This window comes from Ailuropoda melanoleuca, chromosome 2 (assembly GCF_002007445.2).
Source record: "Ailuropoda melanoleuca isolate Jingjing chromosome 2, ASM200744v2, whole genome shotgun sequence".
Lineage (NCBI taxonomy): Eukaryota > Metazoa > Chordata > Mammalia > Carnivora > Ursidae > Ailuropoda > Ailuropoda melanoleuca.
In genome coordinates this window covers 33,832,732-33,860,460 of record NC_048219.1, presented here as the reverse complement: position 1 = coordinate 33,860,460, position 27,729 = coordinate 33,832,732, and the positions used below count along the sequence as shown (strand labels likewise).

At 43.8% G+C, this 27,729-nt stretch overlaps 1 protein-coding gene across 4 annotated transcripts in view; it reads right to left on the bottom strand.

Moving 5' to 3' along the window:
* FGGY (FGGY carbohydrate kinase domain containing) overlaps positions 1 to 27,729 on the bottom strand; it is a 414,009-nt gene that overhangs the window by 43,076 nt on the left and 343,204 nt on the right. The window contains exon 15 of one of the 4 annotated variants that reach the window (XR_004623203.1): positions 11,191 to 11,256. The exons of 2 other annotated variants lie outside the window; for them this stretch is intronic. Coding sequence is in view for 1 of the 2 variants with exons in the window: in XM_034653408.1 (XP_034509299.1) it covers positions 22,999 to 23,124 (126 nt within the window). In the remaining variant the exon portion in view is untranslated. Of the gene's footprint in view, positions 1 to 11,190; positions 11,257 to 22,807; positions 23,125 to 27,729 lie in introns of those variants that run through there. One more of the 4 variants, XM_034653408.1, reaches the window with a different exon arrangement.

Sequence of the window (27,729 nt, the reverse complement as noted above, 5' to 3'; positions counted from 1 at the left end):
TTCTCTCTTCTTCTTCTCCTTCCTCCTCCTTTCCTCCTTCCACCCTAAAGCCAAGTCTACCACCCGGTCTATTCTAGGGAAAGCCTCTCTAGCTCTGTAGCTGAGAAGACACCGTAATGATGGGTTTTGTGCATGCGGATTTAACAGCAATCAGCTGTCTCCTTTATGTTTAATTCCACATCTTCTGGAGTAAAACCATTTAGGCTGCAATCCCCCAAAGGCACTGTATGCTGTCTACTTTCAGAGTTCACTGGACCACTGTGTTGATATATTTTCCCTCATCAAAGGATGGAAAGTGGCTTGGCCTTCAACTTGACGTTCCTACAAGACAATGCAATGGTAGAAGCCACTGGGCTGGGATTCACACAGATCCATCCACCACTAAGTCTTTGAAGCCCAGAATCGAAGTGGATCTTCCAGGCTCCAGGCTGACAGATGCAGCCCTTTCAGTGGCTGCCATGGGCTTTCTGTCCAGGGAGACAGCAGCCTCTGTGGGGCTTGCTATCTCAGCAGAGGTGAAGGGACCTTTCATTAGGGTGGCCATAGTTTATTATTATCCCAATAAAATTCACCTTTGAGTCCTAACACTTTTAATGATTGATTATTAATAATTACATCAGGACTTAAGACATAGGCTGGGTCTGTGCTGGGTGTATCAGCACCTTTCCTCAGGGGCTGTCAATGGTTGGGCGATTTGGGGAAGGTAACTCTCATCAGGCCCCATTCTCTCTGGAGTCACAGGAAAGGAGGAAGTTTTAAACTTCTAATTTTGATTTCCATGCCCTTATTTTGTGTTGCCTCTTCTGACAGACTGCACCAGAATTTAGACTTAACAAAGGTGAAGATATACCTAGAAAATACTGAAGCATACAACAATACTCTCTGTACGCTGCAAGGAGCCTTTCTGATGCTGGAGGCTGGGGAGAAAGCCTCCTTCCCACAAGCAGGAAGGACTGTCTTCCTGTAAGGCCTAGGTCAGGAGCTCCCAGATTTTGGACCAGGAAGATAACCAAACCTTTTAGAAACCAGCTTTTTATTTTGCCACACAAAGATTTTAAAAATGAAACATATTAAAAAACCCAACTCCTCAACATTTACTCAGACCATTATGTCATAAAAAAATGGGAGAATTTAACATCAAAAAAAAAAAAAAAAGGTTACCACGATCTCAGAATAGATCGATTTACATTGAACTTTGTTAAAAACTCAATACACTGCTCTTATTCTTCTAATTCCCAACAGGTAGTGAGACTCTGTTAAGGGCCTGCGATGAGGGCCGGCTTCATGGGTGCGTCCTCTGTGTTGCTGCCCAGGGCCCCATGTCAGGAACAGCCCAAGCTTGGGGCTTAGTGATCTGCAGTCACTGCCCTGCGATTCTTAATAATTTTTCTTTTGAATCTGTGCCTTCCAAGTGAAGGCTGATGGGACAGTGGAGTGTGGGTTGGGGGCCTGCTGCTGCCTTTCCTTTCCTAGAGCTGATTCTTGGCTGTCCGTCCCCTGCCTTCTGCCCTAATCCGTATCTTACTGTTGACCGTGCTCCTCTGGGGTGGTGACAGGGCTACGTGAGGTGGGGGGCACGCAGGGGCAATCACATGTGTGGGGAGAGCCAGGCCAGGGAGCGAGCCTGTGGCATCTCAGGGTGAGGCAAGGCAGTGGCTCTCCCTGCCACCTCCACTGCCACAGGGTGTGGGGTAGGGTAACTTGGAAACTGGAACCCCCTGGGGGTCACCTGTCAGCCATGAGCTGAGGCAGCAGGCCTGTGGGAAGGGGAGACTTCCCTGTCCCTGGCCAGGGCCTCCCATATTCATTTGGCACTGGATCCCACAAGTTATGCAGTTGACTCTATGTGCAGTAACTCTCAGTGACATCTGAGAACTACCACACTACTCACAGACCCTTGTCCCTAAACAGCTCCCCCGGTCCTCTCATTTGTGAGTAGACTCTTTGAGCAATGGCTGTGAGTCTCAGACTTTCTTGTGGAGGGCCAGTTTCCCCAGCGGCTCAGCACTCGCCTGTTGGGAGCCATTTTATACTTGGCCTGGCCTGGGCGGCAAACTGTCATTCTTACCATCCTTCCCTGGTGGGTGGCACTTCTCCTGTGAGTGGGTGTGTGTGTTTGTGTATGCACGCACACATCGCTAATCTCACCTTCTCCAGCTGCGTGGACCTGAAAGGTTTATACTTTGGATTTTCAGACAAATCTAGGTTCAGGTCCTGACTCTCTCACTTTCCAGCTCTGTAGCTTGGAGGAAGTGATTTGCCGTTTTCTCAACTTAGAATTCCTCAATTTGTAAAGGGCAATACTAGCATCTACCTACCTCACATATGCTAATTTACAGATTAAATGTGGCTATACAACCAAGGAAGTGACAAGCGATCAGGGAAGAGATGAGGAACGATGCCCCAGACGTCCTCCTGGCTGAGGGGGCTGCCCACTGTTCAAGGGGGCAGCCCTGCCCTAAGAAGGAAAAAACCCTGGATAGGTGAGCGGCAAAAACTCTGGAAATCTGAGAAAAAGCCAGGAGATTTGAGCACGCAGACCTAGTTATTTTGACAGGTGAGAAGAAGTACTGAAATTGGAGGCAGAGTGGAAAGCATCGCGTATAAACACAACCTCCTTCCCATCACTCCTAGTCCTGCCCTGCCTTTGGAGAGGTTAGCAGACAGACCTTCTGTGATTGCACTGGAAAGGTTCTGGAGGGCAGCAGTACATGTGTTTGGCATGAAGGCCCAGATTCCAGTCTCAGGTTGTGTCTCTACAACCTTGGGATCATCACCTCCCACTCGGGAACCAAATGTCCCTTTGAAGCACATTAGAACCAAATGTCTTTTAAACCCCTTCGACTAGATGACTCGTTCAAACTTATTTCGGCTTTGATAGAGAAAGGATAGCTGTAGAAACGTATTTTGTAACACACTGCGACATGCCTGCTGAACTAGGGTTGGCCCCGTCAAAGCAGGGGCCTCTCGTCCAGGGCTGCTGCTGATTCCTCGAGCAAGGCTGTCAGCTGGGGCTCCACAATGGCGGACATCTGAGGATCCCTGCATCTTTGCTCACACCCAACACACATGCGTGTCCTCGGAACGGGCTGTGACTGACCTCCTGAACAGTGACAGATTCAGCCATTTTCATGTGGGGGTTTCAACAGTCACCTCCAAACAGAAGGAGCACAGTGGGCTGTTGTGACAGGAACTCTGGGGAATACTATTTATGGCTGTGTTTTGGTTTACCTTTGGCCTAGTACACAGAGTACAGCTGGAAATGGCCTCAGCTGAAAACACCCTTTTGTCTTTCAGGGCAACATTTCCAAATTTTTACATGCAGTCTGCCAGCCCCAGGCCTCTACTGCCCTTGCCTCTGCCTCCTCTTGTCTCGCAGAGAAACAGGGTCATCCCTCCCTCCTCCGCTCCCTCTCACTTGGCCTATGAGTCATTCGCAACAGAGGCAGGACATATATTAACAGCATATCTTTAGGGATTTGGGGCCAGACAGACCCAGGCTCAAATTCCAGTTTCTCCACTTCTTAGGTGTGTGACCCTGGGCAAGTCACTGAACCTCTCTGACCCTCAATTTCACCAGGTAAAAATGGGAAATAATAGTACCTACCCAATAGGACTGTTTTCAGAATTAAAATGAGAGGCATCACTGCAGACAGATCCTGATGGATATGCTTAATTGTGTTTTTCTCTCTGCCCTAATCATTTTGGCTTGTTCCACAGAAACGAAGCTCCTGCTTCAGTTTCCCTTCCTGACTTCGATTCTTTTTCCTATCTTGTGCTCCAGATGCATAGGAGTGGTTGGGCTGGGGATGTGGCTGTACAGACATTCCTTCTACCTAGGGACCCCCGTCTGCAGGCAGGGATCCCCCCACAGATGGACAGGAGACGCGAGTATCAATAATAGCTCATTTTACTAAGCATTTTCTATGTGCCCAATTTATTACCATTTCCCCCTTATAAGAAGCCTAGAGGTAGGCACCATTATCTATCCAGTTTTACAGATCAGGAAATTGCATGTTAGAGAGGTTACGTCCAAGGTCCCAGGACCAAGAGTGGTGGAAACTCAGTTCTAACCCAGTGTCTGACTTTAGAACCTTCTCTTGTAATCACCAGCCTCCCTGCATGTTCACTCCTGTCCTTCTCTAGAACCATCAACACAGTAGCCACCTCTGATTGAATACCTATAATCAGTACAGATGTTATCCCATGTGACTTTCCCAGCAATTCCATGAAGGAGATGTTTTCACACCCATTTTACAAGTGACAAAACTGAGGTTAGAATGAGTATGTCATGCGGAGTCAAATGGCTATGAAAGGAGGAGATGGGATTCAGACACCATATATATTCTCCTTGTAGCTCCTTGAACACTATACTTTGGGCCACCTGCTTTATAAACATTAACTCTTGTAACAGCTCTATGAGGTAGGTAATACTGGAATTCCCATCTTACAGATAGGTAGACTGATGCAGAGAGAAATTAAGCAACTCCTGGCCCAGGACTCACAAGGAAAAGTGGCAGAGCTGAATTTTGAGGCCATGCAGTCCAGCTCAAGTGTCTAAGCTTCCAGCCTCTAGCGCTACGTTGATAAACGAATTGAACGATGCCAGGCAAGGTGAGGGGAAGTGGGGAGGGTTTCAGAGGCAGAGGGAATTATCTTGGTGTGGGTAAAAGGCTCAGTGAGCCCAGGAAATACAAAATCTCTGGAAGGAAGAACTCTCCACCCACATGGATTGAAGCAGTCCCCCAGAGCCCTGACTCTCTCCTCCAAAAGGGGTCGGCCACCCTGGAGAATTTTCCAGCATTGAGCAATGGTGTAGGTGTTTTGTTTCCCTTAGGCCCACTGAGCTGCATCATGAGGAAATTGCCTTAGTTAGACTCTTGAGTAAGCTGATCTCACTATTCAGCTACAAAATCCTCAGAAGAAATGGAAGTCAACAGTTTTAAATGACCAGTTATACTTAAATATCCAGCAGGAAAAAAAAGGCCTTTTGTCAGAAAAGATAGAAACAAACATGTATTGAGTAGTGACCACATGCTGAAATGTGGGAGTTGTTAAACCTCGTAATAACCTTTGAAATGATGATTCACCCCATTTTACAGAGAAATAAACTAAGGCACAAACAGCAAAGTGATGTCCCCAAATCGAGTGGCAAGTAAAGGATCCTGGATATGGTCCAAGGCCCATATATCTGACTTTAGGTTGCCTGCTCTCAGCTGGATCTCTGCCGCCTCTCCTCTGCCTATGACTGATCCATATGGTTTTAGAATTTTCCCATACTTAGTGGTGAAATTACCAAGAATATCTGCATAAACCCACAGACCATTCTGCTAACCTGGTGTGTTCTGGTCTAAAACGTTAACATTCTGAAAAATAGTTGTAGGAGAAAAAATACTTTATAGGGAACATTTCCAAGAAATCCCAAAGTCATAAAGACAGGGAATAGCAGATGTGAGTATATGAAAATTTAAAACTCCTGTACAAGACATCATAAGCAGAGGTAGATGGTGTGGGACATATTATAAGAAAGTCTTCAATATATATGAGAGACACAGCACATAAAGAACTCCAAATCAGTGAGAAAAAGAGAAATAACCCCATTGGAAAATGAAGAAAGGATATTAATAGGCCATTAACAGAAAAGAGAAATCAAGTGACCAAGGATATAAGGAAAATATTCATTCTCACTACTAACAGAGCGAAGGCAAACAACAACGAACAGTCATTTTCTGCCCAGGAAATTGGCAAAAATGTTAAATGATTGACAATACCCAGTGCTGGGAAAGGCACAGGACACTGCTGGCAGCAATACAAATTGGGACAGCCTTTTTGGAGGACATTCTGGCCACAGTTAACAACATTTTAGAAATGCACAATCCTTCCAGTATCAATTCTACTTTTTCATATCTCCCCAAGACAGATTTTTGTACTTTTACGTGAAGAGCCATACCGAGGAAGATCCTGGTATCACCGTTTATAAAAGCTACATACTAGAAACCACCTAAGTGTCTATCAACAGGACAGTGGTTAAATAAACTCTAAATATACTCGGACTCTGGAATTACTACCAGCATGTAATAAACACGGGGCAGCTCTATGTGCAGTAACACACTCCAAAATATCCTGCAAGTGAAAACAAAGTTGCAGAACAGTTTGTAGCACATGACCCCGTACAGGCACACCTGCAGTCTGAAAGCACTGACAAGACTCAGAGAACATACACCATGTATAATAGTGATTACCTCTAGGAGCAAGAGAGGTTCGTGCCTTTCTTTTGTCTTTTGCTTTATAGTTCTATTCTGTTGGAGTTTTCGCGATGTAAGTCTACTCCTGTCATTTTTCATGTACCTAAAAAGAGCAGATTGACCACAGAGACTTGCCTCGTTCTCTGGGTTCTGCTCACCCAGGCCTGAGAAATACTCTGACTCAGGGCTGAGGCTTCCTCCTCTGCTGAGGGAAATGGAAAACAGCTCACTTGGAAGCTGCCTTTCCCTCCTTCTCTCTTTCGGTTCCAAAGGTGCTTACACGTCGGAACATGGGTGTGCACGCGTACCCATTCTCTTGCACATGGCGTCACGCCGAATAACTTGCATAGACTAGTGCACGGCTCAAGAACTTCTGAATCATGGACCAAAGCGATTCTTGTCATCTTGATAAAACTTGTACACAATCACACCCCAATATGACCACAACAAAAATAACAAATTGTCAGGCCCCGTCAGCACCAGCCTTGATTTAAACCACGGGGTCCGACGGGCACATATTGGATGTGAAGTTCCTTAAATAATGGCTCTGCTGGCCTAAAACATATCAGATGTTCCTTTAGCCCTAGCTCGTCCAAGACATAAACTATGTGTTCAGGGGAAAGCAAAGTCAAATGACTCATGACAGAGTTTGTTTTTAGTATGAATTATTTTTTCTGGCTCCTTGCTTTTAAAGACGGATCCTTTTCAGATGGGCTGAAGCAAGGGCTGCTGGGAGCAGGGCTCAGGAGCCTTGCCCTCCCACTGCTTCTGAAAGCAAAACGTGGAGCCCCGAGCAGAGAGCTTTATTCGCCACCAAGTTCACTCCCATTATGCAACGCTTCTTCTTTTTCTTCTCAAAACAAACCACTTGAGGGCAACCTCATGGTAGCGGGGTGAGCTGGTGGAAAGAGCGCTGGATTTGGGGCCCAAGAGAACTGAGCTGTTTCCAGCACTGCCATTTACTAGTGGCGTGATGCTGGGAAGGTCACGTGACTCCTCTGGGCTGCAGAGTCCCTCGGGTGTGAAATGGGAAGGATAAGCATCACCCTGGGTAGTGGTGGGAGTTCAATGAGGTAATCCAGGCAAGGTGCCTGCCCCCTAGGAGGCACTCAATTAATGGCACTGGACTGGACTCCTCAGGGCAGAGATAGTGTCCTATTTGCCTCAGTAGCCCCACTATTTGCCCGAGAATGGGGCAGAAAATATTTAAGGGATGAAGGCAGCAATGTACTTTGTACTTGCAATGTGCCAGGCACTGTTTTCACTGCTTTATAAAAATTATCTTCTCAATATTACAATTAACCCTATGAGGTAGAAACAAATGTTATCCATATTTCTTGATTAACAAAACAGGCACAGAGAGATTAGGAGAGCTGACCGAGGCCACGGAGGGGGTCAGTAGAGGGGCTGGGATCTGAAGGCTTGCTGTCTGGCTCCAGCCAGAGCAGGAAGAGGAGAGGGAACACGGGCAGAGCAAAGGCTCCCCGTGTGGAATCGAAGGGAAGGCTACATCAGGAAGAGCCTACCTCTCGGATCACTTTAGAACAACAGGTACAAAGGGAAGGAGAAGGACATCAGGAGTGTGGGCGCTCATGGCCCTGCCAGAACACAGGTAATGGACAACCTACCCATGAGTGTGGCGGATTAGGACAGCTTCTCAGGGTGCTCCGGGCCTGGAGATGCCCATGCTTCTGAAGCAACGAGTACCTCTGGACAGGGCCCAAGAAGGATGAGGGAGCTGCTCAGCTGGTGCCCATGCATGTTAACCATCTCCCTTTCCTCGGCAGAAAGAACGAAAATGAACACAGAATTCCAGAGGTGGAAGGGACCCTGGACATTGCCTGGCACTCCACTGTGCAGGTAAGAGAAACGTTACATGCTCAGTGCCTTAATGGTAGAGCAAAGACTGGAACCCAGATCCCTACTCCCCAAGCCAGCAATCTGCCTCTGGCATCTAAAACACACCAGCAGCCACTGTCCCTTCTATGCACAGCCCTCGGGTTAAGACTTCTTATTTCAATCATTCATCCATTCCATCGTTTTCATTCAAGCAGTGTTCAGGAAAGACAGGAATGTTGGCCATTGGGTTTTGGATATGTCCAATCCCACTGATAAAGCCATTCCCAGAGTAAGATGAATGCTTAGCCTGCTATCCCAATACATCATTGCATAATCTACCAGGCAAGCAACCTTTTGATAATGAGGCGGGCCTCCATAAGAGTTTGCCTACAGAGAAATAATGGGGAAAATCTGGAACAGTGATTTATCAAGGTGAATCAACAAAATGGCACTTGGCTTTATGCTTCCATCTTGTGAGCTGCCCTTATAACGTGTGTAGACATAAGCGTTAAGCATTAATTAATTTATTCATTCACTCAAATTCACATTTTCTTCCCAATATACAATTGGGTTCTTTTCTGGGTTCATAAATCCTTTGCTCCCAAGATCTGCACTTCTGCATACCCTCCCATCTCAGACACACACACACACACACGCACACACACACACACACACACACCCCTTTGTTGAGTTAACATTCCCCAAACTTGTCTCAACTGTCTTTCCTTCAGAATGTTTTTTCTGACTCCTCAAGGCTAGGGGAGCTGTGTCATCTATCCCAGCACACAGCCCCTTCTATTACAGTCATCTGTTTCATTGTATTTCTCCTCTGCAACATTGTAGGAAACTTGAGCGCAAGGACTGAGTCTCTCTTGTTCAGAATTCTGTCTGTGAACAAAGAGACCTAGTGGCTGGCACATAGATGGCCCTCAAGGGCCATTTGTTGAATACATAAACAAAATAAAGAGAATGCACTGGAGAATGATTATGAATAGTCTCTGCCCTCAGTAAGCTTCCAGGCTACTGGGAGGCAGACACACAAAAGAGAGTCACCATACATGTGAGAAGTATTATATCCAAGGTCTGCCCTGTGCTCCGGCAGAAATGACTCCAGAATGACTACCAATAAGGTTGGATTTCACTTATGTCATATGTTCATCTTAATCTGACTTTATAGAATATAAATGTGTGGGATATGAGTGTATGTGGAAGACACACAGAGTGTAACCTTTCTCACTCCAATTCTCTTGCTTGTGAACTTCCCTGTCCCCTTACTGCCATGGGTGACACCTCAGGATTTTGCCATTCGAGACCACTTCTTTGGATTCAGTAAAGTCAGGGTCTGAGGCAGGAAAAAAAAGAGAGAGAGCAAGAGAAGGTGCCAGAGAGCTGAGAAGGAAAGACAGAGAAGAGATTCACATCACAGAAGTCTCCTTACTCAACACACTCCAGCCTCCCAGGTCTTTCTGCTTTTCTTCAGACACATTCAATTCATTCCCACCTCAGGGCCTTTGCACTTCCTGTGCTCTCTGCCACTTGAGTCTCATATCATACATCTCTTCCTCAGGAAGGCCATTCCCACTGCTCACACAGCCAGTCCTTCATGCTCCTTCTGCCCAGTTCCTCTTTGTTCCCTTTTGTTGCTGTACTTTACTTCACAGAATTCTTTGCTACCTGAAATCATACTATTTGTTGTGATTACTTGTTGCTTACAATTACTTGTCACTGGATTCCTCGCAACTGGAATATAAGCTCAATGAGGGCAGACACTGCTTTTATTTTCATTCTTTTCTTTTTTGATATTTCTTTTTCAATAGACATTGCTGGAGGCATTGAGAGAGAAGAGACAGGTACCAAAGGGTGAGAGAGATGCACAAGCTCCCAAAGAGAAAGGCAGTTAATGGGACAAAGAAAAGTGAACCAAACTGACTCTGGAAGTTCAAGAAAGAATTAATAATGTTAACTCCTTTATTGCACACTAATATGGCAGGCTCATGCAGGACATTGTTGAAGTTTCCTTTTTGGGAATGCATAAGCATTCTGTGAATATATGTAAAATGGGGAAAATTTTAGTTCCTGCCCTATGATATTTTTGTGGTGACTAAATGAGTTAATTAATGTAAAGGGATTTGAACAGTACTTGGCATAGAGAAAGCATCAATAAATGTTGCTATCATCATCATTACTATCTTTAAAGAGACATGACATACAGATAGTATCTATTGATAATAATTTTAGGGGTGCCTGGGTGGCTCAGTCGGTTAAGCATCTGCCTTCAGCTCAGGTCATGATCCCAGGGTCCTGGGATCGAGACCTGCGTTGGGCTCCCTGCTTGGCAGGGGGCCTGCTTCTCCCTCTCCCTCTGCCTGCTGCTCCCCCTGCTTGAATGCTCTCTCTTCATGTCAAATAAATAAATAAAATCTTAAAAAAAAAGAATTTTATGTATTGCTATGCACTCTATTTACTTTTTCAAGTGAAGCACAGAATTTCTACAGCATACAAAGTTAAACATATATTCCCTATTTTGAATTGAATAGAGTACAAAAACAATTTTATAAGAATTATTCATCAGTATTCATCATCAAGGGATCTTATTGTTTTTAATAAACACATTTATGATTGTATTAATCAAAGATGCAAAAGCATTAAGACATGGAAACGTGAATAACCAGGTAGGAACTCTGAGAAGGTGGAAGAAGTGATAATGATCATCACCAGTGGAGACGATAAACATAGGCGGACAGGCTGAAACAGAACTTTCTAAGGACTAATACAGAGAACAGTGAAGAAAGAAAAGAGGAGGACATTTAGATATATGAGAGGCAAGAAATCAGCACCACAGCCAGTAATCATTTCAATGAAATCACTACGGGAAATCCCTGTTCCAAGGATAAAAACAGCAAACAAACTGCTAAGAACAAGAAGAAGAGTTAAACACGTTAAATGAATCCAATGATATTTGTTAAGAACTTAAAAAAAAATCAGCCTGGGAAGAATATATTACTCTAAGTTTGGCTCGTTCTTTATAAAAACAGCTCTTCGCAGCTACAGCCCTTTTTGGTTCGTCGCCAGAGTGGAAGCCTGGCGGATGGAGCGCACAACCTACCTCATCAGGCTGACCTTGACTTCTCTCTCCTTTAACCCCAAGACCCACAGCATTTTGTCACTGCATCTGGAAGAACAGGGGGATTCCTTTTTTAAAGGGTACCGAGAACATTTTAGCAGCACATGTCATGTTCCCTACAGCCCCTAGGTGTCGCTAGTACAAAACTAACAGAAGCCTGAATGGTCAAAAGAAAAAAAAAATCAACAAGAGTACATTTAGTACAAAACACTAAAAGCAATAACAGCTCAAAGGCAGACTACATTTATTACGGAAGCTACAATTTAGTATCTCTAAGACAATTATTAATTTCCTTTTTAATTCAACTGCTCACACCACATAGAGACATCTCATTTTTCAGCCAGAAAAAAAATCTCAGGGCTGTTTTCTCACTCTAAAACATTTACACTGATGGGCTCAGTACAACCCCACACTAGGCTAAAAGTTTGTAGTATAAATTGCTTTATAATCAAGACTGGTTTGATAGAACAAAAGAACTAGTGCTCAGAGTAAAAATATAAGATAGCAAATGAGGGTTGGCTGGGGTAAAAATACAGTTGTGTTAGCTTGATAGTCAACCAAAAGCTGTAATCTTATTAAATATATTTAAACATGGTTTTCATTTAGATTTGGCAGCTTGATTAATGGGATGTATCAAATAATACCTGGCTGCTAAGAGTCTATTTGGAAATCAGTGCCACATAAAACACACAACATGTACAATTTGGTTTCATTGTTATTTAAGGCTTCTCCGTTCTCTTGGCGGCGTGCACACACATATTAAAAATTAAGTACACACACTCAATATATGCTCAAGCCTTTTAAAAGGCTTTCTCTTTAAACAGAAACATGCAATGGAAAATGAACTCAACTGGTGAAAGGTAATGGATTCATCCCTTTGGGGACAGCTGTTCTGTTTATCAAAAGAAAGGAGGGGAGGGTCAGAAGCAGAAAAAAAATTCCTAACTGGTCTGCAAAGACAGATGCCCAACTTCAGAGAGAAACCTAAATCAGTTTCTACAGCCAGGCTTCCTTCTTTGCCCTAGTTAAGAGGTCGAATGAATGGTACCTTTCACCATGAGGCCATGGGGGTATCGGAGTGGGAACAGGGTATCTTAAGATATGGGGAGTGTGTCAGTGGCCAAATAAATGCAGGCAGATGCTGCCTGATTCCCAATTCATTAAAGAAACACTTATTTTTTTAATGGTGGGGGGCATCTGTCGTTTTTTTGGGCATTGCGTTAGGCACTGATCGAGGTGTAAGAGTTGGGGGGGCTGGGGTGGTTAAGAACAACCAGGGAGACAGATAATGGGAATAATACAAAGAACCAAGGACCATAATACAGTTCTACTGAGTGTGTTTGATGGAAAAATAATGTATCTGACATGCAAAAGCTGCACAATAATGAGTATTCTCTCTTTTCCAGTATCATGAGGTTCCTTAAAATCCTCAGGCTGGAACAAGGCATCTCCGAGTGGCCAAAATGTCAGATGACTTCACATTACATCTCTGAACAACCCAGTGAAACTTATTATTGTTGTTGTCACATTATTATTGTTGTTGTTGTATTATTATTGTTGTTATTATTATTATTGTTGTTGTTATTTAATTTGAGAGACTAAGTTTAAGCCCAGAAAAGTCCAGAAAAGATCTTATGACTCAGAAGGAAAAAAGAACAAACTTTTTTGATATAGGTATCATTCTGTCCATTTACAGATGACTGAATGGAGGCCCTGAGAGGTTCATCACATTTCTCCAGACCATACATTTAGTAAGGCACAGAGGTTGGCACTGGAACCCTAGGCCATTTTACTTGGAAATCCACTTTTTAAACCCCTAACCCCCACGGCCCCAGGACTTCTCCGTGGATGACTGAAGACCTCAGGACAGAAGCGGTGAAGGACATGGGGGTGAGGGTGGGATACACCTCCCGCAATCTCATTGATCTCCCTGCCCCCTCCTTGCAAAACAATGGAGGAAGAGGGGCTGAGTTCTTTTAGAGACTCCTTCCCCCTGATGCCAGCACCCACAACTGAGCTGTCTATGTCCGTCGCTGGATAGAACGCATGGAAATGCTGAGCACGCTGAAGTCTTCACAGCCATGATGGGTACAATCAGGAACCACAGGGAACAGGCTGTGCTGCATTAAGAATAGGACCAGGGAAGAACGGAATTCGGACACGCCCTATCACATGGATGAACCTTGAAACCATGATGCTGAGGGAAATACGCCTGTCACAAAAAGGCAAAGACTATCTGATTTTACTTACACGAGGTTCCTAGAGTCATCACATTCACAGAGACTGACAGAGAATGGTGGTTGCTAGGGGCTGGGAGGAGGGAAGGGGGGTGGGGAATTGTTTAGTGGGTATGGAGTTTCAGTTTTGCGAGATGAAAAAAGTTCTGGAAATTGGTTGCACAATGATGTGAATAATACTTAACACTACTGAGCTGTACACTTAAAAGTGACAAGTTTTATGTGTACTTTACCACAATTAAAAAACAAACAGAAGAATATAATCAGGAACACCGACTCCAGTGGTCACTTACAATGGCCTCTTGCCTGGCATGATATAAAACATGACCTTTTGAATTTTTACATTTGTGGAAGTAATAGTCCTTTTATGGTACATCCCGGCTACTTTTCTGGAAAGCAGGAAGTCTGGAGGAAAACAGGTCTTTTTTTTTTTTTTTAACATGTAAAATTTTATATCTGCATGTTTTATATGAATTCTCATCTTGGTTTGACCAGCTAAGACTCTGAACAAAGCACTTCCCCTCTCTTGGGTTCCAACTTCCTCATCCATAAAAAGAGGGAGTGAATGAGATGATCTCTGAGGGCCCTTTCAATTCTCAGATTCTGATTCCTGTTTTTCCAAAGGCGAACACTGTCCACCTCCTCAGTATACTTCCTTTACTACTGACGTTCATCCGAATATTTTTGCAAGCCACTAGTCGCTTCTGAAATACCTACTCATTGCATTTTTCCCAAGGGCTAAAAGCAGGGAGGAAGGATGCAGGAGGAGGTAGGCCGACAGAAGAGTTAAAACGTCCTGGAAGGAGCACTGGACTGGGAGTCTGAGACTACGAGGTTCAGTCAGGGACTCTGTCGCTTGCTAGCCGTGTGAATTAGAATGGAAGGATTCATTTACTGGGGTCTTCTCTGCACGAGGCACTTCCATACATATTATTACTTTACAATTTTGGCAGTTCACACACCATCTTCATAATTGTTCCCATATCCAAGTACTACCTGTAGTATTTATTATGTATAATATTTTTTCTAAATCCCAAATAAATCCCTTTTTCTCTTTGTTTTAAATTGCTGTGTTCTAAGCACTAATGCCCATGAGAACCCAAGTATGATGCTGGTTATATTTTTTTCTAATACACATTAAAATAAATATATAACTATTAGAAAAAGAGTGTCTGCTTGCCAGCCGAAGTCACCTTGGGTGCCAATGGGGGGTATGTGTGCATCTGGGAGACACCACATTTCCCTACCTTACTGCCGGGTATGGCTGCTCGACACTTGAGCCAGAGAGTTTAGTGACCCATCCAAGTTTGAACCAACACACCCAAAGCAATGTGCTGGTTCGTATTCCTCTTGTCTTTCGAATGAGTGGATTCTATAAAATAGAATAGAGAGTATTTCCAAGACTTTCCAATTTCAGGGACACTAACATTTCCAAAATTACTTTGGAGACTGACATACAATAAAGTTTTTATTTTGCCAAGTAAGGACTCAAGAACCTTCTCCTACAAGGTAATTAAAAAAAAAAAAAAAGCAGAGGACTTTCTACACCAAATGACTGGGAACAGTACTTCTCAGGACAATGTTAAAGAAAAACATTTATGATGTTCTGCTTCCTTGTCTCTATTTCTCAGTCTGGTGAAAACTCTGCTACAGGCCAGCCACAGACAGGCTCAGCACCCATGGGCCACAGATGTAACGGGAGACGGCTCTGGCGTCAGTCGAGTTTGAGTTCAAGTCCTGGTTGTGCACTAACCACATGTATGCCTTTGTGAAGCCTGAGCCTCAACTTTTCATGTGTAACTGAGGCCACGGCTCACTGTGGTGAAGATCAAATGCAGCAAGTGTAGAAAGTGCCTCGCACAGTGCCTGGCCTGTGGTAGGAGCCTCAACTTTGTTCCCTCTCTCGTCCCATCTCACAAGGAGGATTGCTCTCAGGACACAAGATGGCAATGCATGGGAAAGTGCATTGAAAATGTGTTCTGCAGCTCTAGTCGTTTCTTTGGATCTCAGCTTAGTGGCTACTTCCTCTGGGAAGGGAAACTTTCCTTGACCCACCAAGCTGGATGAGGAGCCGCTGACCCTGGTACCATGGCACTCTGTGCCCTGCATCTATCTGTTCACTTGCCACACTGCATTCAAATTGCCAGGCAACTTCTCCCTTACCCCAGGAGGCCCCAAAGAGCTCCAAGAGACTGGGGACTACATGGGTCTTACTTATTGTTGCTTCTCCACCATCTTGCACGTAGTTGCTGCCAAACTCAGCAGTGGTGCACTTTTCATTTGCTAAATGCACATATTAACTGATGGGAACATTGGCAGAATTTTTCAAATCTGCTTTGTGGTATTGCTTGTGGTATGCCTGATGCGTTGGACCATGGATTTATGGCAGCATTCCCAATGTTTGGTCCTAGAAACTTTAGCAAAGTAAGATCTCCAAAGCTAATTCTTTGGTCAATAAACTATGTTCTATATGCCTTCCCATCCCAGGAAATTCAGGATATGTGTTTACATGGTAAAGTCTTATGAGACTTGCTATAAGGATACCTAGTTATCTTGAACATAGCATTTTCCAAATGAATTCCTTCTAGGAAACCCTTTTAACATACCAAAGACCACTCTTTGGAAAACTCTGGCCTATAGAGAACTCAAGCTCTGAGCAAACTTTTCTGATGGTTTCTATCAATTTTTTGTTCTTGTTCTCCTTCCCGCACTTAAACTGTACAGCCGGAATCAGGAGAGACATAATATACTGGGTTGGACCAAAAGGCAATGCAGACAATAGAACCTTTGAGAAAACCAGACATATGAATGAGCTGACCAGTCAGGAACTGACCAAAAGTATTTTGACAATGACCAGAATGCCCTCATCTGTGTCTCACTTCGTGCACATACCTCACTGCAACTGCTCTTCTTCCCCTTTTCTTCCATCATCATTACCCCCGTCACCATGACCACCACCACCATGACCATCATCACCATGACCAGCACCAGCATGACCACCATCACCATGACCACCACCAGCATGACCATCATCACCCTGACCACCACCACCATGACCACCATCACCATGACCACCATCACACTTCAGTTGTACGGTACACGGTCTGTGCCAGGCTTTGCTCTAAGTACAGGCACTTTCTGTATTGATGTATTTAATCCTCACAACAAGCTCATAGGGAGGTGCTAGTGTCATCTCCGTTTTCTAGACGGGGAAACTGAAGTACAGAGAGGTTAAGGAAAACCCACATTTTTTAGGATGGGTAGACCAATTTACAGATCTGTGCTAAGAAATCCGACTGGTTAAGAGCCTAAGCCTATGCATTTCAGCGACTGTTCCAAGGCGAAGCAGTCCATAAACAGCCACTCTGTCTGATTCCAATGCAAGCCCTTTCTACCACATCAGGCTGCCTCCTGGTGTTAACGATACTTTATCTTTGTGAGTTATTTCATGTTCCCTAAACACTTCCATACCCTTCATTGTTTTTAAGTCTCCTGACCATGCTTTATACAAATATGATCATTTTATAGATCTCAAATTTGAATCTTAGAAAGCTACTACTAGTCATAATAACAATGATGATCATACTAATGACAGCCGCCTCCAACTTTTGATGAACTTATTTTTCAAGGCAAAAGAGCTCAGAAAGGGTAGATTTGGGGCTCAGAGGCAAGTCTTCTGATGCCAAGCCCAGAGTTTGCTCCACCCTTGAAAGGCGGGTCTCTTCAACAAGATTAGCCCAGCTGTGGCAGGGGAGAGAGGTTTACAGCACCAGCTCGGCATTCAGTTGGTGTGGTTTTTAAAGTAACTTAACATCTGTCATTAATTAGAGTTCCTGTTGCCATGGTGATGGTTTATTATTGCTAGGCTGATAAGATGACCAATTCAAGAATACTATCTTTCTCCTTTTCCCTCTCACTCTCCAGCAAAGATTTTTTGCTTTCTTTCTCCTCTCACCTATCAAACATAACTGACCTTTTGCTGCAAAGCGTGATGCGGTGTTCTCAAACACGGACCCCTGTTGGTTCCCCGGAGATAATCTTTGGAATTTTTTTTCCCTTTCACTCAATGCAGAGGCTCTGTCAGACCAACTTTGACTCACATTTCATTTCTCATACTTATTAGCTCTCTGAACAAATTAATTATCTTCCCTGGGCTTTACTTTTCATCTGGAATAAGTGATAAGGAGGCCTAACTGGCAAGTTTATTTTGAGAATTTGATGTAATAAATAGGAAGATGTTAACACAGGGCTTGGAAGGTAGTGGATACTCAAGACATGATAGCAGATGTGATCATTAACATAACAGGAATAATTATTATTTATAAAGAGATGAGATGAAACAGGCATTTAGGGTTGGGGGCTGAGGTCATTTTGCCTGCACTCATTCATCAATCACACTAATTTGTTCTTCCTTTGCAACTGTCCTTTTTCTTTACAGCCCTTAACCCAAGGCAGAGTGAATAATTTTGGTATTTATTTATTTAGCTGTCTCTTAACACTCAACTGTAAATGTGATGAGAATTGGTATGATGGTTATTTTGCTCATCATTGTACCTAGGGGGATATTTGTGGAATGAAGGAACAAATATTTACCAAGCAGCTATCCCACGTCAGTTTCTGGGTTAGGCACTGGAGACATGGAAATAATTAAAGCACGATTCTTACCCCTGAGGCATTCACATAAGGGATCTATGAAAATTGACAAAAATAAAGGAAATGGGGCATTCATCTCAACTCCAGAATGGTTTTTGATAAATCCAGTGGCATAAATGGAATTAAATCTGCAGTAATCTTCTAGCACAAAGCATCAATGTGGTGGGTGGTATGGATATCTCAAAGCTCAAAGTGCCAAGAAGGATTCAAACTGGTGGTGTTAAGCCCCCCAAAGTAATTAGAAATTCTCTTTGAAACATAGAGTTTATAAAGAAAGAAAGAAAGAAAAAAAAAAAGAAAGGGAAGGCCTTTCAGAGGGCTGGCTCCCTGACTCCTCCCAGAACAGTCTGATCCCCTCTGCTGGTGAAGCAAGAGGTCAGATCCCCAGACGGAAAATCAATCTCTAAGAGTCGCGGGATAGAATTTCTAATTCACCAGTGCCACGACACGCAGTCTGTTTCCAGCCAAGGAAGATGAGGCCCAGAGGCTTTAGCTTCCCCAACCCACTGTACACGATCAAGCCAAGCTGACACCCCTCTGCTGGCAACACACAGCATCCAACCATCACGCAGGCACAGAGGACCAGTCGTGAGAGCCTTTGAACATACCTTTCTCAGTGGCTTGGATCTTCCATTTTGAAGTTATTTTATTATTGTATTATTAAGTAATAGTATTCATTACTTTAATGGATTAGGGTTATTTCCTTTGAAAAAATCCAGTCCATTGCTGCTTATGTTCTACAGACCCCCTCCAAGGCTGCCATACCTACCGTGGGGAAAGACAGGGAGTGAGAGGGTAAGCAGGAGCCGTGGTTCACCTTCTGTCTTTTTTCTATATCAGCTTCCCAAATGTCCCGCTGCTTTACATTTTTTGAAAACTGGACCTGATTCTTTCAGTCTAAAGATGAGGAATCAGAGGCCCAAAGAGGTAGACCAGTTGCCCCAGCTCACACATTGGGCTGTTTCGTAACTATAACCACTAAGGATGGGGGTGCTTATTTTTGAAACATGAGGGTAACTGAGAATCACAAGGAGCCATTTGGCGTGAGTGCTGGTGTGAAGAGGGAAAGCTGTTTCAGCTATAATCTAGGTGGTCTTGGATCGGATTTTATCTGTTAAAGACTTTAAATCCAAGTCTATCCACAGAGGCACCACAGCTTTAGGCGGCTGGCTTTCTGTGTAACCAGCCAAGTCTCTATAAAATTTCACCTCCAGTTCAGTACAACATACATTTATCTACCACCCACTACTGGCTAAGGATGAGAAGGATTTGGCCCCTTACTTGGAAACTCTCACTCAAATGGGGTAGGGGGGGACACTGAAACATCTAAGAGCACCACCAAAGGTAAGCACAGGGAGGTAGAGAGGGGTAGAGGTGAACCTTACCAAGAGGAGTTTCCCAAAGCAACTTTACAGGGATGGGTTTCAGTATTATCCCAGTGAGCAGACTCTAGGGTCAGAACATCCGGGTTCATAGCTAACCAGCCCTCCTAGACTGCAAAGCACAACTCACATTAGGACCTCATGGTACTCTAGGGAGGACTGAGTGAGTTAATATAAAAAAAGTATAGGGACAGGAGCTGGTGCATACTACAACAATCATTTTCAGGAGCCCCCTGAAGACAGAGGTCCCAGCTCCCCTCTGCACTATAGCATGCTGGACCCACTACTGCCTGCTGTTTTCTAGTAAGTCTAAGCACTTGCTTGAACCTTCACTTCAGGGTTGTCTATGAATTTCTCCTCCGGCGTCTGTAGTGGTTAGTCAGCTTACTGAGATGAAGACAACCGCTATAATCCAATTATCCAAACCGTCTGGTCTGCCAGGATCCCTCCTCATCAGAGATGCTGACAGGTGAAACTGACACTGCCAACTTGGTAGGAATTTCACTGTGACCGACTCCATCCAACACACAGGCTCCTCCCCGCAGAGGTGTCAGTTGACAAAGAGGGTGGTGGGGAGGGGAGAGGGAGTAGATTTTGAGCTGGTGCCTGGTGGGTTGCTTGCTTCCCACAGCCCAGTGGCATTGTCTCAGAAGGTGCTTTCTTCATCCAGAAATCCTCAAACGTGGTATGTTCCAAAACCCCTATACACAGACAGATGTGCTCTAGTGAAATGGGACAGTTTCTGGGGGCATTTAAAGAGTGTTCCCCTTCTATTTCAGGGACTCTTCAAAACTGGAGATAAGTAATGAAGCTTTGTTATTACTCCCAGGCTAAATTAATGTATAGGCCATATTTTTCTTAAGCAGGAAGCAGTGTTATCACCTATGAAGACTAATGTTGACTTTTTTTTTTTTAAATGAGACTATTAGCTTATAACTTTTTTTTAATAAGAACGTCAAGGGATGTTGGGCAAAGGATTCTCCCAAGATTCCTGATCAAATTTCTAATTGATCTGTTTATAGTTAAATCCCCACCTCTGAACAACTGAGTCATTACACAGAGCTTTCTCTCTTGCTACTCCCACCTGGTGCTCTTTCCAGGGGTTGAGTTGATCCTCCTTCTGTCCATGTTTATTCCTTTGCTCTCACCAGCACCTCCAGAAAAGTCCTCTTCCTGATGATCATAGGTTAACATTTCCAATTCAAGTCCCACTTCTTATCCCAAACCATACTGCTCTTTCTTTCCTGCTTCTGGTTGTTAGTTACCAGAGAATAGATGATGCAGTGACATGCTCTGGCTTTAGGTTGCTTCATTTTTATTTATCTAGCCTATCGGCCAGATAGGTGGCTCTTCCTTTAAAAAATTTTTTTAAATGTATTTTTTTATTTATAAAAAATGCTTGGCCCTATACTACATAATCCAGCACTCTGATGTCACCTTAGAAAGAGTGTGTGCTTGGGGACAGAAAAACCTGCATTTCATTTCCAGCTTAAATATTAACACCCAGTAGGACTTCGGTGAATTCTTTCAGTTTTGTGAGTCTGTTTACTCATTTGTAAAAAAGGAAATAATATACTTTCCAAATAAACCTATTGTGAGAATTAGGTAAGAACGGTTAAATATTGTTCCATAAGGAAATTTTTACAAGAAGACTACAGCAATATAGCCATGCATACAGCTTCCTTATTATCTGCTTTGAAACAGGAAGAAAGCTTGGAAAACTTTGAGGAACAGATACAATTCTCTGAGACATATAAACTTAAGTTCAATTCCTAACGCCATTACTTAATATCTGTGTGAATTTGGGCAAATCACTTGCTCTCTCTGAGCTTCCATTTCCTTTTGGGGGGAGCGTGTGTGAATAATCACACACCTAACACAGCGACTCACTTAGAATAGTGAATGGTCCTGAGCTCTGGCTCAAGCAAGAGGATTTCTATTCGTTTAGACTGGGCACTACCCTGAATTGTGCCTGGCTCTGACTTGTAACCAAGTCTTGTCTCCTTGGAAAAGTGGTAAGTTACAAGGGGCTGTTGGCCTCAAAGCCTAACTTAGAATTGGGTTGTTCAGAATCGGGCATTCAATAAAGATGCTTAGGTCAGTTCCCTGTCTTTTGGGCATCACTCAGTGAAAGTGAACTGCTTTCCATGATAACCAGCCCCTCCTTCTCCAGGTAGCCTAGCTCATTCCAATAGGGAGAGAGGAGGGGAAGTGAATTCACTGTAAGGACTGACTTCTCCTTCCATAATTAAAAAGCAATCATATTAGAGTCCAGGCAGGAGAACCAAAACGTCTCTAGGTCTTTCAACAGAAAGAATTTAACACAAGAAATTGGTTTCACAGGTGACTGAGGAAAACAAAAAGCCAGACAGATGATGTTGCCACAACTCAAGAGATCAACAGCAGCAGAAAGCTGCTACCCCTTTTGGGGATCAAGGGGACGATGGGAGGCTGTGGTGTGGCTAGGGCCGGGAGCTGGGGCTGCCAGGCTGGAATGAAACCAAAGAAAGGCTGAGTAGCCAGAAGTGGAGGATGAAAGGGAGAGGCTGGGAGCTGGAATCACATCGGAGCTGCAGCAGCTGCTTTTCTAGTAAAGGGAGAGATGACCTACCAACTCCACTCTTCCTGCCCGTCAGTCTTCCACCGGTATCCCCCATTGGTCAAACCTAGCCAGAGGCCAGCTGCAAGGGAGCCTGGGAAATGTAATACAGAGCAGAGTGAAGCCAGGGGGTGGGAGGAGGGGAGAAAAACCTATCTGAGAGCAAACAGGCAAATGACCAGCCCAGCCATCTTTGGGTAACACATCCAAAGCAATGGCACAGTGTGTGATTTAGACAGTCAGCTAATAATAGTATTCACACAGACATCACTATAATTTTGTCCGACTCGCACTGCAAGTTTATTCATACCAGTAACTGTGCTAAATGCTTTATACATATCATCTCATTGAATCTTCACAACAAACTTATGAAGTACACACTCTTAACAGTCTTATTTTCACAAACGAGGAAACCAGCTTAGAGTGGAGAAGGGGCTGAGCGAAGGCATGGCTACAGCATTTGAACACAGGATTAGAACACAGATTTAGGGGACACCAGACTCAGTGCTCTTAACTGTGGTTCTAGCTATTACTTATAATATGAATCATAATGCTAACAGAAAAAGGGAGGGACCGGATAAGCGGAAACTTCTCATAATTACTGGGAGGATATTTTGAAGACCTACATTTCTAGGGCTGAAAGCCTAGAACACTGTGAGCATTAAATGTGCCCTTAAAAAAGAGTAGAGATTAAAAAAAGATGCATCACTTAATGCAGTTTATGTAAGTCCTTGGTGTTCCCTCTTGAAGGCAACAGGGTATTTTTGCTAAGAGGATGCCAAGTTCAGTGGCCTCTGTAAGCTTGCTGTTTACCGACATTTGATATGACTCAACATCTGTTGCCCTTCTCAGTTGATGGGTGCTTCATTTGAGCACTTCCCGATGCCAGGCTGGTGAAAAGCTTTGGTACTGAGGTCCCCTAAGACACTCCTGGGTCACCCATACAGCTTTGCTTGTAAAGCTGGCTGAAGGCATGAATATTCAGGAAGGAGAGGTGAAGGGCCATGCCATCCATCGACCATGCGGCATGTTCTCGGCTGTACCCCTGGGTCAAGCAACAGCGTCATAAAGTTATAAACCCCATCGATCCTTTACTTGAAGTCAAGTTTCGATATCATGCTCCAGGCTCTTCACAAAGTAGTATATGATGAATTCTGCTGCTTCTGGGAAAGTTCCATGGAAGGATTTTTGAGGTTGGTTTTTAAAGGAATAGCAATTTTAGGATTTGGTACCAGGGAAAATGTAGTCTCTTTTGATGAACTGGTATACTTTCTTGAGTCTGTGGATACCACAGGACTGGACACATTTCCCAGTTTCGTCTTGGCTGCCTGTAAGCTCAGAGCAATACCCTTATTTGTGGGTCAGAGACCTATAGGCCAATCTGTTCCATAAATCTGTTTGGTTTGGCACTCACTAATCCAGGGTTAAAATAATTTGAATGTCAGTGTCCTCGGGCAGAGTATACACTCTACAACTTGGCAAACGATCAAATTGTTTTGTCCTTTGCTGGTATCTCCCCATGTTTATATGGATTACCTGGTACCTGAAGGCACAAGAATTTGAGGATCCCCTAGTCTAAGCAGTTGGTGCATTCTCTTCTTTCTGCATAGTTTCTTATTTGTGAGTTTTACTTTGCTTAGTTCTATTCTGCTTCTTCACGTATTATAAACCTCCTCTGATCCTTTATGGAAGTGGCATATAAATGATAAATAAACAAACTGTTTCCTTCCCCGAGCAAAACTACCAAGATCGGTGCAAGCAGCTGCATTCTCACCATCCAATGGCCAGTCATTCCTCTGACCTGCCCCACCTGCGGAAGGGTTACCATGGCTGTGGGCTCGGCCACTCCTTTCCCTCAAGCACAAGAAAGGGAGGATTTCTTCCTTACTAGTGAGTGAGAGGCCTGGATGTAATCACGTGGCATCTGTTCTATCTCTAGCACGTGTTATGTAAATCCAGCTCTAGGTGCCTCGGAAGCACTGGGCTGCAGTGGGGTGGCAGGGTGGTTCTGCCGTAAGACTGCCCGAGCTCAACTCATTCCACCACTAGCCAACGATGGGACCTCAGGCCAGCGTACTGATGTCTTGATGCCTCCATTTCCTGCTTTATAAAGTGGGACAACGATACCACCTACTTCACAGGTTTGTTACGAGGATGAAATTAATACAGGAATGACATGAGTGTTTGCCTGTGCACCAGGCAACTTTGCAGCAACTCAGCGGGTCAGTTAACATGAAAGTGAGGCTCAGAGAAATGAAGCAGCTTGCCCAGCCGGGTTCGTTCCCATAGCTAGCAGGCTAAGAAGAAGCCATACCCAGGAGTGTAGCACAGTCACTTAGAGGGCTACCTGTTTCTCTTCTGCCCAGTATTTCATCTGGTCCACAACGGATTCAGCTCACTTACCCTCTTCCACCCCACCTCCCATCCCTGGCAGGCAGCTAACATAACACCACACAACTGAAGCTCCAGCAATTATTAATATCTGTTGAGTTGAGCTGAAATGGAGAGAGATTTGTGTAGGACTGAGGCACAGGTCCCTTTCTTTGCTTTCTAGAAGCCCCTCCACTGCAAAGTTTAAGAGCAGACCTGGGGTCATATGGCTTTCCCCTATGTTCCACCTCCATCACTAGCTAATAATCCTCCATGGCCCGGTTCAAATGTGGCCTTTTAAGGACATTCCCAGCCCTCAAGACAGTGGAAGACACTCTTTCGTTGTGGTCCATTATCCCACTGCATAGCAACTGTGGTTTAAACAAATGATAGCCAACATTAACTAAACACAACTTCACCTTACATGTTCTAACGTGTTTACTTTTTTTTAATTTAAGATTTTATTTATTTATTTGACAGAGAGAGAGACAGCCAGCGAGAGAGGGAACACAAGCAGGGGGAGTGGGAGAGGGAGAAGCAGGCTCCCAGCAGAGCAGGGAGCCTGATTCCGGGCTCGATCCCAGAACCCTGGGATCACGCCCTGAGCTGAAGGCAGATGCTTAACGACTGAGCCACCCAGGCATCCCTAACGTGTTTGCTTCTTACAACACAAATTGTGTGATGATATCTCTACGATGCACATCTTATGGTTATCTTTTACAGATTTATCTGAGGCACAGATAAATTAAGTAACTAACCCTAGGTAAGTGGTAGAGCCATGATCTATGCTGAAGCAAGGCCCCAAGGTCTTTGCCGTTCACTTAATATAGACTTTTTCATAATGGTATCTGTCTGTGTCCATTTCCTCCCCACTAGATTGGAACTACAAGGGTACTGAGATACATTTCATTCTTCTTTGTCACATGGCCATCTAGGACTATCTTTTTTTTTTTTAATATATTTTTTATTATATTATGTTAGTTACCATACAGTACATCCCTGGTTTTTGATGTAAAGTTCGATGATTCATTAGTTGCGGATAACACCCAGTGCACCATGCAATACATGCCCTCCTTACTACCCATCACCAGCCTATCCCATTCCCCCACCCCCTCCCCTCTGTGGCCCACAGTTTGTTTCTTAGAGTCCACAGTCTCTCATGCTTCATTCCCCCTTCTGATTACCCCCCTTTCTTTATCCCTTTATTCTCCTACGGATCTTCCTAGTTCTTATGTTCCATAGATGAGAGAAACCATATGATAATTGTCTTTCTCTGCTTGACGTACATCACTTAGCATTANAGTCCATAGTCTCTCATGTTTCATTCCCCCTTCTGATTACCCCCCTTTTCTTTATCCCTTTCTTCCCCTACGGATCTTCCTAGTTCTTATGTTCCATAGATGAGAGAAACCATATGATAATTGTCTTTCTCTGCTTGACGTACATCACTTAGCATTATCTCCTCCAGTGCCGTCCATGTTGCAGCAAATGTTGAGAATTTGTTCTTTTTGACAGCTGAATAACATTCCATTGTATATATGGACCAAAACTTCTTAATCCAGTCATCTGTTGAAGGGATCTTGGCTCCTTCCACGCTTTGGCTATTGTGGACAATGCTGCTATGAACATTGGGGTGCATATCGCCCTTCTCTTCACTACGTCTGTATCTTTGGGGTAAATACCCAGTAGTGCAATGGCTGGGTCATAGGGTAGCTCAATTTTTAACTTTTTAAGGGACCTCCACACTGTTTTCCAGACTGGCTGTACCAACTTGCATTCCCACCAACAATGTAGGAGGGATCCCTTTTCTCCACATCCTCTCCAACATTTGTTGTTTCTTGCCTTGTCAATTTTTGCCATTCTAACTGGCGTAAGGTGGTATCTCAATGTGGTTTTGATTTGAATTTCCCTTATGGCTAATGATTTTGAACCNTTCTCCACATCCTCTCCAACAATTGTTGTTTCTTGCCTTGTCTATCTTTGCCATTCTAACTGGCGTAAGGTGGTATCTCAGTGTGGTTTTGATTTGAATTTCCCTGATGGCTAATGATTTTGAACATTTTTTCATGTGTCTGTTAGCCATTTGTATGTCTTCATTGGAAAAGTGTCTGTTCATATCTTCTGCCCATTTTATGATTTGTTTATTTGTTTCTCGTGTATTGAGTTTGAGAAGTTCTTTGTAGATCTTGGATACCAGTCTTTTATCTGTAGTATCATTTGCAAATATATTCTCCCATTCCGTGGGCTGCCTCTTAGCTTTTTTTTTTTTTTTTTTAAGATTTTATCTATTTATTTTACACAGATAGAGACAGCCAGCGAGAGAGGGAACACAAGCAGCGGGCNATGTGTCTGTTAGCCATTTGTATGTCTTCATTGGAAAAGTGTCTGTTCATATCTTCTGCCCATTTTATGATTTGTTTATTTGTTTCTCGTGTATTGAGTTTGAGAAGTTCTTTGTAGATCTTGGATACCAGTCCCTGAGCCGAAGGCAGACGCTTAACCGCTGTGCCACCCAGGCGCCCCTGCCTCTTAGTTTTTTTGACTGTATCCTTGGCTGTGCAGAGNTTTCCTTGGCTGTGCAGAAGCTCTTTATCCTGATAAAGTCCCATAAGTTCATTTTATCTTTTATTTCTCTTGCCTTTGGCGATGTGTCGTGAAAAAGGTTGCTCTGGCCGATGTCATAGAAGTTGTTGCCTATGTTCTCCTCTAGAATTTTGATGGATTCCTGTCTCACATTGAGGTCTTTCATCCATTTGGAGTTTATTTTTGTGTATGGTGTGAGAGAGTGGTCAAGTTTCATTCTTTTGCATGTAGCTGTCCAATTTTCCCAGCACCATTTATTGAAGAGACTTTTTTCCCACTGGATGTTTTTTCCTGCTTTGTCAAAGATTAGTTGCCCAAAGAGCCGAGGGTCCATGTCTGGATTATCTATTTTGTTCCATTGGTCTATGTGTCTGTNTCACATTGAGGTCTTTCATCCATTTGGAGTTTATTTTTGTGTATGGTGTGAGAGAGTGGTCAAGTTTCATTCTTTTGCATGTAGCTGTCCAATTTTCCCAGCACCATTTATTGAAGAGACTGTCTTTTTTCCACCGGATGTTTTTTCCTGCTTTATCAAAGATTAGTTGCCCAAAGAGCCGAGGGTCCATTTCTGGGTTCTCTATTCTGTTCCATTGGTCGATGTGTCTGTTTTTGTGCCAGTACCATACTGTCTTTGTGATCACAGCTTTGTAGTACAGCTTGAAATCCGGCATTGTGATGCCCCCAGCCATGTTTTTCC